This window comes from Haemaphysalis longicornis, unplaced genomic scaffold (assembly GCF_048455015.1).
Source record: "Haemaphysalis longicornis isolate Haplotype H1 unplaced genomic scaffold, Haemaphysalis longicornis Haplotype H1 scaffold_12, whole genome shotgun sequence".
NCBI lineage: Eukaryota > Metazoa > Arthropoda > Arachnida > Ixodida > Ixodidae > Haemaphysalis > Haemaphysalis longicornis.
The window spans coordinates 742,243-758,468 of NW_027526225.1; the positions used below are offsets into that span (position 1 = coordinate 742,243).

At 47.9% G+C, this 16,226-nt stretch overlaps 1 protein-coding gene across 1 annotated transcript in view; it reads right to left on the minus strand.

The window, feature by feature from the left end:
• Positions 1–16,226, minus strand: part of LOC144162245 (KICSTOR complex protein SZT2-like) — a gene marked incomplete at its 3' end in the record, with an annotated part of 187,230 nt that overhangs the window by 71,096 nt on the left and 99,908 nt on the right. Inside the window, 2 exon segments of the mRNA XM_077692705.1 lie at positions 3–631; positions 3,470–3,749. Of these exon segments, the coding sequence (XP_077548831.1) occupies positions 3–631; positions 3,470–3,749 (909 nt within the window).

A 16,226-nucleotide genomic window follows, 5' to 3' on the forward strand; every position in this document is an offset into this window, starting at 1 on the left:
GACCAGCCGGCCAATCACGGCCGACACAGGAGCGTCGTACACGTACACAGGCAGCGTCACCGACACCGGGTGCCGCACGCCGCGTGGCGCTCCAAATTCCTCCGGCGACGCGCTTCCATCCTCGCCACCTCTTCCACCAGGCAGCGGGCCAGGCGTCAAGCTTCGACAGCGGCTTTGGCTAAAGACGCGCAAGTCGACCGCCCCCGCCGACCGCTGTCGCAGCAACAACTTCTTCCGCCCGGCCCCATGACTAGACACGGCGGTGTCCGAAAGCGAGGCGGTCAGCTCGCAGGTGCGAGATTCTTGCAGGTCACGTTCCGAAATTGCGTTTTTGGCGGGAGGATCCTCCGCAGCCGATGAGGCAGCCGGCTCGGAGGCGGCCGGCTCGGAAGACGACTCCGTCTGCAGCTTGGAGTAGTCTTTTGGCACCGCCCTGCCGCAATGGCTGTCGTGGCTGCTGTGGGCGTCGGCTTCTGGAGAGTCGTGGTCGTCCGGGGGTGCCATCAGGCGCAGGAGGTTGGAGAATGTGGCGGGGACAAAGGTAAGGACCACGTGCGAGTTGGGAACGGTTTGGCTGCTCGCGTTGTCGCTGCTCTCGGATTTGGAAAAACTGGCCACAAAACAGCGCCACCTGGGAAAATAAAAAGGGTCACGTGATGAATCCACTCAAGCTCAAGGGTTTGTCAGCGACACCGAGACTACATTAAGCCAGCAAAGATATAAGATATCAATGACACTGAGACTACACTTAGCCAGCAAAGACCTCCTCTCATCATTTAGTGCCTGTTAAGGCAAAAAGGGAAAAGGGTGTTACGATAGGCTTCACAAACATTGTGGCTACCTGTGCGAGACCCTACATTTTGGGTTTTTAGACCTCGCGAGTCGAGCTCTGGCAGTTGAGAGGTGTTCCTTGGGCTATTAATAGCAAGGACATCACTCAAGTTGATGACAATGGCCTGTGCACCTCTGCCACAGATCTCTGAAAAGCTACAAGGAAAAAAAAAGGCTGATGTGAAAAAAACGAAAGTAATAGAACAGGAAAAGGGGGGGTGGGAGACACAAAGAGGTCATGAAGGGAGAGCCATCTATGCCATAGTATGGTTCATTTTTACATGTACCCATTCACGCTGCTCCCCACAAGAAAAGCAGGCAGGAGCTTTATCAAGCTGCAATTTGCTGCGTTTTTGCCCTGCTCATCTACAAACCTAGAGTCATGAATTACTGTGCTTATTCAAATCTAGGCCCATAGTTGTTTTTGCTTTTTTTTTTCATATATTTACGTACCAAACTATAGTCTCTGCCTACATTTGAAGATTTTTAAAAAATGCGCTAGTTCCCAAGTTAAATTGAAATAAATGGCGCACAGCTAGAGCATCCTAAGAAACAGTATCGTAGCCGTTACTAGCGAAGCCTGTAGCCACAAAGAAAGGAACTACAACAAGGGCAACAACTTTTGTTCTGTGCTGGCAACCTGTGGAGACAGCACACTCGGAAATGCATTGGCCAGCTATTGCGGGATCGAAAGTTCAAATCCCACGATATTACACGTGCTTTTTTTTTTTAAACTTCACAGCAGTGGCAATTTTCTTGGCAGAACAACCACAAAACAAACGACGGTGCTTTTTCACAGAATGGGGCAGTTAAGGCCTTTGCCTTAAAAAGTTGCATGCAAGATGTTATGTGGGAAGGCAAAGCATCGATAAACAATTACGAAAAGTAAGGAACTGAGAACGCTGCCTTGGGGCACACCAGAAGTCACCGAATACATATACAGTTGAACCTCGTTATAAGAGACATGGATGTAAGAGACAAATGGGTATAAGAGACACTATTCACCCACATGGCTGGCTGCCCTATCTTTCCCATTAAATTGACCTCTTTTATAACAGACATCGGATGTAGAAGATTGGTTATAAGGGACAAGTCATCCTTGAACTTTAATCAATAATCTCACTTGTAACAGACATTTTAACTTCAGATCCAGTGCCACCAGTCACTAATTGCAGTTGCTTCCATTGTGGAAACACAGGTGGGCGACAGATGCCTGCAGTAGCTATTTATTATAACTTCAGCAAACACACAGTGGTTCAGTCAGCTATGAAATGACGATGAGAAGCCCTGCCAATGGAAATGCAACTTGCAGAAGTGGTTGAAGCTTACTGCCATCCATTGGAGCGCGACCGCACATGCGGGCTCTCCCACTCGCGTAGCTCCCAATCAAGAAGCATCGCAGATGTTGAGTCCTGCTAGCGTAATGAATAGCATGAGCACACAGTGGAAGAAGCTGTGCGCTTTGTCTATTCATCAGGCTTGTGAACTCAACATCTACGATTCATCTTCTACAAACAGTGAAAGGAAAAAAAGCTTGTAGAATCGGTTGTAAAAAACAGTGTAAATACAGTCATGAAGCAAACAAAGATTCAGAACTGTTTCATAAATTCTGGGGGCCAAACATAAATTAGAATGAGCCTTTTGCAGCATGCTGTAGCGTTCTTTTGAGCTCATTTTAGTCATACGGTGCCCACAATATAGTAGGGTCTGATTAGTAAGTGAAAACATGGTACCCTGCTTATAAGAGACATCTCGTATAAGAGACAGAAACTGCTCCCCGGTATGTGTCTCTTATAGAGGGGTTCAACTGTACACACAACAGGGTTCTCGCCACAGTGGGCAGTGGTGGAAAAGATGCCCACTTTTTTGCTTAGCCACCCACTGCTTTCGGTAGGCCACCTACCACTTCAACTGATCCGTTTGAAATGCGCGCCTGAGGAACTAAAAACAGCCACTGTGCGAGAGCAACGCCTGCGGCCGCAGGCCGCACTTTTCACCACCTGGTTACATGAAAAGGAGTCTGAACAAGTGGCTTCGAAGTCTCAGAGATTGCCGGGAGCATGCAAATCTTGGAGTCAATGCTTTTTCATTTTGTTAAAGAGCTTTCACTTTTCACCACGCTGCAGCACCACCACAATACCCAGTACTATTTGACCAAAGTTGTTCAAATTTTGTGATGAAAATTTCAAATTCTTAAATTCTTTGCCCTCTCCCTCCTCTTTCCATTCTAAATATGTCCACCTCTAAAAAATTTCTGGGGAAAACCATGAGAGAGAGAGGGAGGGAAGGAGGGAAGGAGGGAGGGAGGGAGAGAGAGAGAGAGAGAGAGAGAGAGAGAGAGAGAGAGAGAGAGAGAGAGAGAGAGAGAGAGAGAGAGACTCTTGATTGATTGATTGGGGGGTTTAACGCGCCGACGCAACGCAGGCGATGAGGCGCGCCGTAGTGGAGGGCTCCGGATTAATTTAGACCACCTGGGGATCTTTAACGTGCGTCGAAATCTCGTACACACGGGCGTTTTTGCTATTCGCCTCCATCAGAAAAGCGGCCGCCGCGGCCGGGAATCGAACCCGCGACCTCGTGCTCAGCAGCACAACGCCTTAGCCACTGAGCCACCGCGGCGGGTGAGAGAGAGACTCACGTGATAGGTGCGGCCTGGACAGCGGGCACGGGGAAGGGCACAGCGTGGGCCTGCACATCTCGGGGCCGGTTGTGGATCTCGTCCGGCAGGTGCAGCTGCTCCTCCAGGCCCAGGGGCGCCTCGCGGTCGTGCGTCGCCTGCAGGTTCTCCAGCAGCTGCTCGTACAGGAGCTCGTTGGGGCTGGGCCTCAGCAGCCGACCCTCCTCGTAGTCCACCAGGTGGTCATTCTGGTGGTGGTGGTCACCACTGCCACTGCCGCCGCTGTTCAGTGGCCGCAGCTCTGCACACAGGTCATTGCAGCCACGGTTTTCTGTCAGCACCAGCGCCCTCTCGTGACACGTCTGAAGCTCACTCTGCTACGGAGGTTTATCGCAAACGATTCCACACAAGCTCATTCAGCTTTCGACTATCATCAAGACAACTGCTTTCTCTGAACAAGTGCACAGAATACGAAAGACACAGTACAGCACTGTGTCCCAAAATGAGAGCCTCACACTCAGTCTAGGCAAAACAATTAACCAGCTTTTAGCTTTTTTTTGGCAGACCGTAGCGACTTTGTGAGGCGGATAAAAAAGAAGGCAGTGGCTATTCTGCCAGCAGCCGGCAGATTAGCGTGGGAGAAAAGTTGCCGGCAGTTCCTTCCCATTGGCTGGCCCAGATAAACTGATTATTCTGCCGGCACATTTCCACGGGGGCTATTTTGCCGGATGATTAGCCCAGGGGAAAAGTTGCCAGCAATTCCCCGACAATGCTGCCCCTGGGCACCAGCCGGAGATGTCAACTTTAACGTTGGGGACAAGTTTTCGAGCTCCACCGAGCTTGAGGAGAAAAGATTGATTGGTACTGTTCTGTTCAGTGAATTACGTGAAGTTATAGAAACGAGTCGGCAAGATTGCGGTGGCATGTCGAACTTTGACTCAGCCCGACGCGAACTTTGAAACTTTGGTTACAGACAGTGAATGTACCTTGGTGTTTCCTTTGTAGAATTTCAAGAAAAGTCACACAATAAAGAAATTATCAGCCAGAAAATCAAGATTGCAGGGCTAGAATTCACCACTGTTTATTTCAATGCTATAGAATTTGAAACACGAACTTCAGTGAAAACAATATTTCTGCATGGAATTATGCAAAGCAGGCAGATATCCATAAGACATCTAATTTTGCGTTCATATACCAACCACAATCAGACAGATTAAAAACAGCGACTTTGCACAATCACTACACTGCCAAACTTTAGCTCTCGGCTGCTTGCTGAGACGCCCACAAGGCAAGTGGTAATACAACAAGCACCAATCAAAGTGTCCGTAATCAGAGTGTCAAAGTTCGACATGCCCGCCGCAATCTTGCCGACTCGTTTCTATAACTTGACGTAATTCACTGAACAGAACAGTACCAATCAATCTTTTCGTCTCAAGCTCGGCGAAGCTCGAAAACTTGTCCCCAACGTTAAAGTTGACACCTCCGGCTGCCGCAGCATTGGCGCCTAGGGGCAGCATTGCTGGGGAATTGCCAGCAACTTTTCTCCCGGGCTAATCTGCCGACTGCCCGCAAAATAGCCACTGCCAAAAAAGAATGCCCCAACTCAGTGACGGAGAGGAATTCTTTCCCCACCACATATCCTCTTTCTACATTCCCGGTGCCATGTACTGCTAGTTATAACGATTGCCTCAAAAACAAATAACCATGGGATGACCAGATTCAGATTTGGTCTGAGCTACTCTACACAGCACAAGGGTATTTTCTTTCGAGGAAAACTCTGGCAGCTCTGATGCACAAGTTCAGCAGAGAGGGTGCCAATGAAGGATGATGGACGAGGATGAATAAAACGGCGTTTCTGGTAAGCCCTTCGCCAGAATGTTTTTTTGTTTTTTTTTTTTACCAGCCTTTTTCCCTTTCTAACCAAGAGGTCGACCTATGTTGCAAGTACACCTGAGTCTTTGTTCATTTATAGGCAAACGTCTTGTTCGTAAGCAAACAAACATGATGGCACTAGAAACAGTGGAGGGCATATAAAAGAGATATTGGTGTTTGGCCGTGGCTGCGTGAAAAATGTGTCGGTGTGTGAGTATATAAAGACAACATTTCTACAACATTACCAACTAGCTTGAACGCATACATTGTTAAACATTTCTACTACATTATCTGATATCGACACAAACATACTAGGAGCACCTTGAACGGGAAGTGTTTGTCAATTTAACAGCCTTCACCAAATGCAAGGGATGACTCAGAAAAGGTGAAGGATCGTCCGTGAAGAGAGGGGACGGGATCGTCTGCAGCGAATGCGACGGGCATAACATCAAAGCATCTAACAGACGAAAACACTGGTCAATGGTACGGGCCTGGCGACAGCTTTCTCATTTTTCTAAAGCGGAGCTGTTTATGTCTCGGGATAAATGGACTTTGTCTTATGCCTCACTCGGGGCAAAGTAGTGAGTTCTATCAGTGGGGAAGACAAACATCTCAGTCCAAGTACTACTTGCACATGGTCACCGCCAAATTCACATGATGTTCAAAACATGACTTCGGCCTCAAGCAAACGCGTCTCATCAATCGGACAAGTCACAAGTACTTTGAGTAGATTACTCATCAATAGGTACGATTTGCGAGATCAGTAGACCCTAAGATAGATAATGGAAGCTTCTCAAAGATTTGCCACTGCAAAACCCGCACCAGCCATGTCAACTTTTGCACCATCCTGTCTTGGTCAGCATTACAAGTTCGTGTGCATCCGGCTCCTCTGAGCTACGATCCCGTCAAGACAAGTTGCCATCCTCCCTTTTCAATTTCACTCCTCCGTTTCTCTGTCGTCGCAACGGACGGGCCGCGTATAGTCCACACTCCAGCATTGCTGGTCATTCACGTCCACAGAGTAAAATTTCTCAAGAATTTTCTTTTTCACTTTTTGCGCTCCTCCCCCATAAAACGTGATGACCTTTTTTCTTTGCATATTTTGGCTCACCGTAGCGTAACAACAAATCTACCTTAAACACACCGATACCAACCAAAGAAATACAGTGAAATCTCGGTCATACGAATCTCAAGGGGCGGCAAAAATATTCGTATCACCCGAAAATTCGTATCATCAGAAAACGAGAAAAAATGAAATAGTGCCGCGCATGTGACAGGTGGCGGCAACATGGCGTCGGCTTTTGCTGTGAAGAGGTGCAAGTAGCTTCAGCGACCGCTTGTAACCTTTTGTTAAAACGCAGCTCAAAGGTGTAAACTAAATTGCTCATGCGGGAAAGAGCTCACAAAGCGGGAGAAAACTGCGCTACAAAATATCATCCACGCCAAATATGCGCCGCGGAGGTGGCCCAGCCAGCTGCTGCGAGCGCTTCGAAATTTCCGCATTGAGGCACACGTCTCCCCATTGGCGCAAGTCATGAGGCTCCTCCCACTGCCGTTTGCGGCAACGTTGGCGGCAACCGAGGCTGAGCACGGCCGGGCTAGGGCGGCGGCGCGCGCTGTGTCAATACCAACGCGCGCACGCCGCCGCTCTAGCCCGGCCGTGGGCAGAGGTACCACCCCAGCAGAGGCTGGCGCCGAGGTGCCGGCCCGAATCGTCAACGCGGGAGTCAAAAGAACGCGTGCTCACCTTCGACGCGACGTGCGCATGCGAACCGCATGCCCCCGCGACAGATGCTACCTCGCTCGGAAAATGACGCCTGACGCGCGCGGCAGTGGGAGGAGCCTGCCAACTGCCATTGGCGAGGTGCGCTCTTCATGGCGGCAGTTTGTCCGGTGGCCCCGCCGGAGATGTTTAGGCCTAACACCCCAGTAGATATTGAATGGGCGCTTTCACTAGCGGCGCGGACGATGTTTTATAGTACCGTTTTCACCTACATTTATAAGCTCCTTTACCGCTCAAGCAACTTCGTGCATGCCTTGAGCAATATTTTAGAGAGCGCTTAGAAGCGGTCGCTCGAGCTGCCGACAACACTTCGCGGCCAAAGCCGCCGCCATGTTGCCGCCACCGGCCGCAGCGCGTGCAGGTGGTTATGCGGTGTGAGGGGCGACGCGGGCCAGCGAGGGCTTGAGACGCGACCAAGGCACTCGAAGGCAGAAAACTAACTTTATTAGCGAGGCAAGACGCCTCGAGGAGCCTCTCAAGCTACTACCGCCGGCCGCGCGCCGCACACTCGCTCTGCTCGGCTGCGTGCTCGCTTTCGATGTGGCAGGCAGGTGTCACCATAGTCTGTGCGCTTGCGGCGCTGGCTTCTGATGTGTCGGGCAGGTGTCGCTAGTAGTCGGTGCGCTGGCTCACAGCGGCAAGGTCAGCGCGCCTGTGGCGTGCGCGGCGCGATTTCGCGAGCAGAAAACGCTCCATGCGGTTCACGCTCAATGCTTTTGTGCCCGCGTGCAACCAAGGCCGCACGGCCGCACCAACACTCCCTCCTCCCGTCCACGCCGCAGTCGTCTGCTCGCGGCTCGCGTGTTCGTATCACCCACACCGGAGTGGTAAATGCGTACGGATCATCCGAATTTTTTTACATTGCATACAATGCATTCATGGCCAGGATTTCGGGACACGGCGTCGAGTTTCGAAAAACTGACACCACGTGGCGTAGCGACCTGGAGACACAATTCCTTCTCTCTTGTTCTCTCCCCCGCGGCGCGAGAAGCAGGGCCTTCACACAGGGTCTAGCCGCTCGCGACGGTTTCCCAAAGAGGCCAGCTTTTCGCCTTTGAAATTCGCCGAACGAGGAAGGGAAAAAAAAACAAAAAACAAGAGGGGAGCCCTCACAAAACGACCCTGCATGGGCCCCCGTGTGGACGAGGCTCGTTTATGGGCCGGGGAGGGCTCGCCCCGCTTGGACGCCTGCTTTTTTCGTGGCGCTCATGCCGCATTTCTCACTCGAAGGAAAGAGCCGGGTAAAATTTTCTTTCGACTTGTGAAACAATGTGCGTTAGTACGTATCGAGCAGGCTCGGGTCAACTGCAGCGTCGCTAATGAGTTAACTTTTGCCAGTGTTCGTCTTGTCGTCTGCTACGGACGCATCGTCTCCTCACCGCGCCGCTCGACCAGCCCGGTGCCCTGGCTATTTCACGGAATGAAATGTGTTGTTGGGGGACGTCGGTTCCGAAAGCCTTTCAGGTCCCATGGGTCGCCTTTTCGACATTAAGGGGTCATCTGTTCAATTTGTCACAGGGCATTTTTATTTCCTTCCGCTTGCATGATACTTGTTCGCACTTGGCACATCCCGAACTTTTTTTTTTTTTGGCTGTTGAACAACTTGCACAAATTGCGTTGGTACATTGATTCGTACATTATAATTAATCAGGTGTCTGATACGTGGGACGTCTTTTGAAGGCGCATGCGATTAAACGTAACTAGCTTTTCTTTTTCTGCTCGCTTTTAATTTCTACTCGCGAACATTCACACCCGAATTCAGGAAAATTATTTTTCCTATGCTAATATCTGCATCGACAAATAATTTGCAGCACAAAAACATTTTGCGTTATTGTTGCAAAGCACAAGCGGTAGAGCAAGATCATAATCTATTATTTCGGGGTTCATAAAAAACCAAAAAGCAAATGCCTCAACCCTTACCTACTTTGCGTTAAGGTTGAGGTGCAAGTATACTAACATTATGAGTAACGAAAAACAAAGAAATACGCAATTAACGCGACAGTGCCGAAACAAGCAGATGAGCATATGCAAGTCTTCGGCAAGTAAAAGAAAAACACGTTATGAATGTTTTCTATTGCGTGGGACGCGTCCGCTGAACGGGCTTTCCGGTGCCTCCAAAGCTAAAAAAGACGCATGCCGGCCCGACGAGAACGCTTCTGAAAAGAGCAATTGCTGGATCGACTTGCACGCGCTAGCCCCTGAGACAGCTTTGCTCAAGAAGAGAAAGGTGCTACTGAATGCGGGTAGGTTCTTCTTTTCTTTTAGACGTACACTAAAATATTTTAATACTCCCCGCCTCAACCACCGGCCAGTGCGCGACATGATCAGTGAACAATATTCTTGGACTAGCGCTCTTACGTGAAACGCCCTGTCCGTCATACTACCTGAAATGGGGTATGCTACCGTACTGTAAGTAGTACTTTTATTTACAGTACGTTCCCCGGGTATGTGCCGAGTCATAGTCACGAGGAGAAGATAAGAAATTGGCTGCGTATCTGGTTGCTTCGCTGCAAATGTATACCATAGCCTTCGGCCGCCCCCGCTTCGTAACATCCTCCCCTCTCCCCCTCACACTGTTCTTCTCCCCCTGCCTCCCCCATAATTAATGCAATTGAAGTTTGATGAATTAGATTCAATTTTCCCTCGTTTTCTTGGTTCACGCGCCACCTGTTGGGACCTTTTCTTTCAATTGTTCTTGGAGCAGCGCCTCAAAAACCTCACCCCGCCTGGGTTCCTGGCTTCTCTACCTACGTTCCATGAGCTGCTGAGGTATTCGTGAACAAGTGCCACTCCCTAACCAAAGCTGATCTGCACCACCTCATTTGGTTTTGCCCCAAATTAACTCGCTATAGAAATTTCTCTGCCCCCACCAATGATCCCGCGATAGCCATAGACCCTCACTCCGTGGGCACTCCCATCCTTCACAAAATTGCTGTATTCGCAGTCACAAGCGGTCTAGCACGAGCAGTATAGAACGGCCGGTCTGCTCCCCTTCCTTACCCATTCCTTTGATCCTATTCCCCCAACAGGCCTAGGGCCAGCCTTGCCCCAAATAAAGGTTTCTCTCTCTCACTCTTGCGGAGACATCTTTCTTTTATTATTTACTTTTATCTGGCCTGTTTTTGACACCGTCTTTTACCGCATTTTTATTAAAACCAATCGCAGGTCTATTTTTGAATGAAAGAACGCTGCTGCGGCCAGTTATGCACTAATGTTTTGCCTCAATTATGCCTAATGCTTTTTTAAAGACGATAGTCTTTCTTGGGCTACTTAAACGCGATTGATTGATTGATATATCTTTATTTGGCGAGCATGAAGCGCAGATGTTAGGGTGCCCGCCCGGTGGACGGCACCGATTCAGCCACCGGTCCAAAAGTTATAATTATTGTTGAACGAGACGCTTATATACGCAAAACCGTTCCAAACTTCTAAAACTGCCAAGATTTGTCATACATGTCCCAATAATATGGCGCGAAGGAAACCCCAGGTACATTTGAGGCAAAATGTAAGCACATAACCGGGATTACGCACGTTCTTTTAAATAAGAATAGACGTGGCCTTGGTTTTCACGATAGCAAATTTAAAAAAGAGGCGTTAAAACAATGTTTTGACCAAAAAATACAAAAAGAAGCTGGCGCCCGAGCCTCGAGCTCGAGCGCAACCCCAAGCCGAACAGTAGCAAAGGCTCCAACAGATGGCGTGCGAGCGTTGCGGCGGTGGAAAATTGGATTTAATTTAGCTAACCTCCACCGCGTCAGACATGTGATGAGTGAGAGGGGGGGAGGGAATGTATGAAACGGCAGGGGCTGCAGAAGACTATCGCCTTTCGACGACATTTCTAGCGAAGCGAGCAGATACGCGGCCAAGTTTTTCTTCTGAACACTATTGACACGTAGAAATATATGCACTCCGCCAGGTTCAGTAGCTTGGGACGGTTTTGCCTATATATACTCCTTGTTCCAGCATTGTTTCATGTTTGGCCCAGCGGCTGAATCGAGTGACAGACGGACAGATAGACAGACAGAAAAGAAAAAAGGACGATTGAGAGTGCACGTTCGGCAACTGGACACTAATGCTTTCTCAATCACTGTATCATAAAAAAGTGCTTAGGTGTCCTCGGAATTTACACCTAGGAAAGAGAGCTGCAATTATTGTGTGTGGCACCGAAGGGTGCACAGAAAAGGCACAGTTCAGAAGCTTGGTGCGCAAGCTTAGCAATAGACGTCTTTTTTTGGAAGTGCCTACGTTTGAGCAAGTTTTATTTGTTACAAGTCTTAATAAAAACCACTTGATGCACCGGAACCGTTTCTTCAGCTCATTTACACAAAGTTTCATGAACGACAGCATAAAGCTTTAAGAGCTGCATAATTTGTCCCTTTCGAGGTCAGTGTAACATTATATGTGCCGTAACATCGTTAAATATCTCTTTTTGCGCAGATGCAAGGCACCACACAAGGCGGCAAGAAGCTGCTCTTTTTGTGACTTTCTGAACCCTCGCCCGCGCCCCTAGAAAAAAATAAGATACATAATAATTGTTATTGCCTAAAGGAGTTATTAAATAAAGCTCTAAAAAATCTCAAATTCTGACCGAAAACTTTCAAAGCATAAACACAAACGATGCAATCAGTGCGTAGACAGTCATCCATAACCTAATACCTACACAAATAATAAGTTGCCGAAAGTTTCACACAAATAAGCACACAAATCCGTTCGCAGAAAAGTTGGCGTACGAAAATGTCGGTGCACCGGAATGCTTGCACCGTAACATCCCGCATTGAAATGTCCCAGTACATCGAAATGTCCTAGACCCGTCTAAAATGGGCCGTTCATAGGCGTCTAAATAGTAGTAACTTGGAATCCCAAACATCAATTCTCAACATTGGGGTTAATTTCAGGTGCAGCACTACCATTGCGTTTGTACAATTCCCGACACTTTAACTGTAACAGTGTGCTGTAAATGTATAATTGCTTCCATTTCGGTTAAGCGCCATTGACATTTTCACGTATATGCATGCTTCTTACCGCATCGTTTATACTTTTTATAACCGTTTTTAACGCATATCAGTTTTTAACTGGTGCTGTTCTGATGGAAGCGCCTTGGAAGCAGTGGAGCGCGGCCACAATTTTAATATTTACAATTAACAAAATATCAAACAAATTCTCTAGAGCGCACACAAGAATGAGAAAATTCGCAAAGCTTAAAGGCAACAAATATTGAACAAAAAGCTGCGGGAAAAAAACTGCGAAACTACGACAATATACTGGGAATTTTTCAAAAGGATGAAAAACAATTAATTAAACTGGAACACACCTCTAATTAATATATTCCCTCTCGTAAAAAGCGTTTAATAAATAGCATTGGGATGAATGGTACATAAATTGAATAAAATAACAATTAAAACGAAAAAAACCAACGAACATTGGTGAATCTATAAACCGGCATTCGAGAAAACGATTTTTGATAAAACGGACGCCGCTTCGATGTAATAGCGTTAAAAAAGCGGCGTTCGTTCAGCTCTTGGCAACCCCCCTTGCGCCATAATTTCAGTCTCAGAAACTTGAAGATGGTGCTTTATTTTTATTTATTTACTATTTATTTCATACTTCCAGCCTGAGCGCCAGGCCTTAGGCATGTGTGGGAATAGATATATACAGTAACAAGGACGGCATGATTACCTGTATACATAAGAAAAACACAATACAGCAAAAGAAGAGAAAACGCTAAACAGATTACAAATACATTCATACTAATCCGTATGTAAAAAAAAGACAAAATGGCATACCTGCGCGCAAACATATACGTTTTACACCATTTAACGCATCACTGCAAGAAACCGTGCGGATAACCTATTTTCACATTTGACACTGTACTAACATAGCATTACTTGCCACCTCAGAAAAAAGAAAGAAAACAAAGAAGCAAAAACTGTACACAGTAGCGCGTGTGGACACATCGTAGGTCCTTCAGGCACAGTTCTTGTGCTGGAAAGTCTCCCCCCCCCCACTCACCCCCCCCCCCCCCCCCCCCGCAAAAAAACCAGGGGAGCACGCTTTGTTTGCTCTGCACAGGCTAAAAATGAGGAGGGGGGGGAGGGGTTTAGGACAGCCAGCCAAACCTTTTCAGTAGCAGCAATTATCTCCCCCACTTCCTTGGGACAAACCAGGGCAGCAGGCCTTGTTCGTCCTCGCGCACACTACCGACTGCCTCTTTGTTACTCTTAGCGACAACAGATGGGAACCCTTCCTGGTTCTGCTGAGGAGAGGCGAGTGTTCGGGTGGAGACGGTCCTCCTCTCCACTCCTTCCAGGAAAAAGGAGGGGGATGGGGGCGCCACGTAGCGTCAGTTTTTCGAAGTTTGTGGCGATACGCCTCACCCCGGGCATGAAAAGTGTTGCAGGGAACCTACACAAACAACGTTGCAAGAAATCTACAATAAAGGGTTTGTAGCCCACAACTTGAAGTACTCAAACCCGGGAGTCGTTTTTTCTATCTGTTTTCTGAACGCCACAATTTTGTGTTAACTAGTGCGGAACGACCTGAAATCCAGCCTGTTCTCATAGGCCGCAGCAGAAAAAGTTTAGACGGCCTGGGAACCTCGTGAGTTAGTCGTACAAGCCCAATATTTTGCCACGGCGTGCCGCTAGAGCCGTGCTACGTATATCCCGGAGTGGATTTTTCTAGCTGTCTTCGTTATTAAACGGCGGCCGTTTCTTTTTTCTGCCCCATTCAGTTACGCCCCGGATGGGCGAAGCGCCGGGAGAGGGGCGCATTCAGGTTTCCGCGGCGCGTGTCCCTCAATCGTGGGGATGTTCGCCGGGGAATTTTAAAAATTCGTATCACAACGAAATTCGTATCAACTGAATTCGTATCACCGAGGTTCCACTGTAGATTACACAAACACTTCCCCCGGTCGGAATAATTTTTTTGCTCCAGAACGTACAGGCAGAGGCACTGATAAATTTGACGGCCCCCAGCAGTGATGTACAGCAGAGTGACGCATGGGAGAATGCTTGCACCGTGTTCTACAAGCAGCAGCAGAAAAGAAGACCATCACTGCTTGCATCAATCTGGGCTCTACCACATCGGCCCTCACAGTGGACACACATTTTGGCAGCTCTCTCTCCTGTTTGCAGTTTTCTAGTCCAAGCGTCGACGCCTATGGTGATTGCGTGCCCAGACTACAGATGCCTGTTTTTGTTTTATTGGAGTTTTATTTATTCTCTTCTTTTTTAAAAGACGCGGCAGCTATGACGCAAGGCGATACGCCATTATCTGGCACACTGCAGAAAGTGACCCATCACTCTTTTACTTTCTCCTTCCTGAAATGACTCACTCCAATGCACCGGGGTGTTTCAAGTCCATCTCAAAGCGTATACAGTAGACATTCACAGAGCACCCAGTTTTGTGAAGTATTCAGGCCCAACATGTTCCCACTTCATTCATTTTGCCGCACTGATTCTGTGGAAATTGCGAGCCCAAGTGCTAGTCAGAACTCGTGTGTTCTTTCTTCGCTTGAAATCCCAGCATTCCTCCAGACACGCAGGTTCAGACAGCTACCCTAGTTGCAGCCTCAAAGCTTAAGCGTTGCAAGCACTTCAGCCCGCGATTTTTTTGACACCCAACTTCACGAAAGAGCCCGAATGTACCTCGAACATTGGAGAAATGCGTACAGCACTTAAATTAACTTGCAAAAACTTCCTCATGTGCACCAAAGTGATTTGGTTCGTTAAAGAGACATTGAAGTAAGTAAGTTGTAAACCATCTACAGTAGCCGAGTGTTTTTTCGAACTTCAAAAATTCCGACTTGCTCAATATTCTGGACTTTCTCGAGGAACCGTCAACTGTCCCATAGAAATAACGTATGTGATGGAAATATTAGAAGAGGAAGAGGTGGCTATTACCAGCTGCCCTCAACAATCACCATCATTGTAAAGTTCCATCCACCATTAAAGAGTCACCCATGTCCCGCGGTCCCCGCCCCGGTTTCTTCAACAGTAAATGAACAATGGATATTTCGGACAAAACAAAGCCGAAAGTTCGATTTTGCAGACAAAATTTACTGCAACAGAGCCACGGCTATGGTGGCTAGCCACCACACCACGGAGTGACTCAAGGACGACGCCATTTTGAATCCTAAGCCACCTAGCTAGCTTCGGATTGGATGGGGATTGGCTCAACTCCTGCCGGGGTCAAGCTCCCGACAGCCCGCAACCGTCAACGTAAGACGTTGCCAGCGCGTTGTTGTCCAACGTTTACAAACAAAACACGATGTTGCAGATATGCAAGCAGACATTCTCACATGAAGGAGGAATGTAAGAAAAGGAACCATTCGCAACTTCTGCAGTCCTATTTAAATGAAATAAAGTTTGTTTTCGTGACTCGAGGATTTTTCGGAGTGCTCTTTTATTTGGACTATTTTTCCATTCCCCACCGGATCCGAAAAAAGCAGTCGGCTACGGTAACAACCTCACCAGCTTCAATTCCAAAATGCATAAGTGCCACGTTTCGAGTTTTCCGGCCGATTTAAACGTATTTCTCAATGAGAAAGCTGAGCCTGAAAGTGTCCCTTTCCTCTTGCATCCTCGTCCCTGCTGATTTGCTGACACGGGGCTACAACAGCACACTGGCCAGTCCGTGCGGCTAAAAATTTAGCACATCCCTAGCTTGTTTAACCCGCACAACGTGGACTTGAACAAACAAGAAGTCGATATTAATCACAAAATGGGAGATGATCAGTACTTTGGAGCTTTCAACTTCTGTGCCCAATCAATGGTCGACCCTCCGAAGACCCAAATCAGAAACGAAGAACGAACTCGTGCGATGATTTTCCGCGCACTATGTAAATGCACCTACAAAACAATCTGAGTGTACTAGTATACCAATACAGGGATTCTGAGATAGAGGTATAGTATTGTGCTCCTTGTTCATGACTGATGCTTGTATTGTCATACCTAGAGCCGTTCCTTGTTTGCAATTCTCAAGTGACCGTTTCGACAGGATGTAAGCCCATTTTACGCGCGCTACATGTGCCCAGATGTCTTAATCGGGGCTTTTTGGTCGACCAACCGGTCTGTGGGGAAAATGCGTTGGTTTTCTGGCAGGATGCCATCGATCCAACTAAGA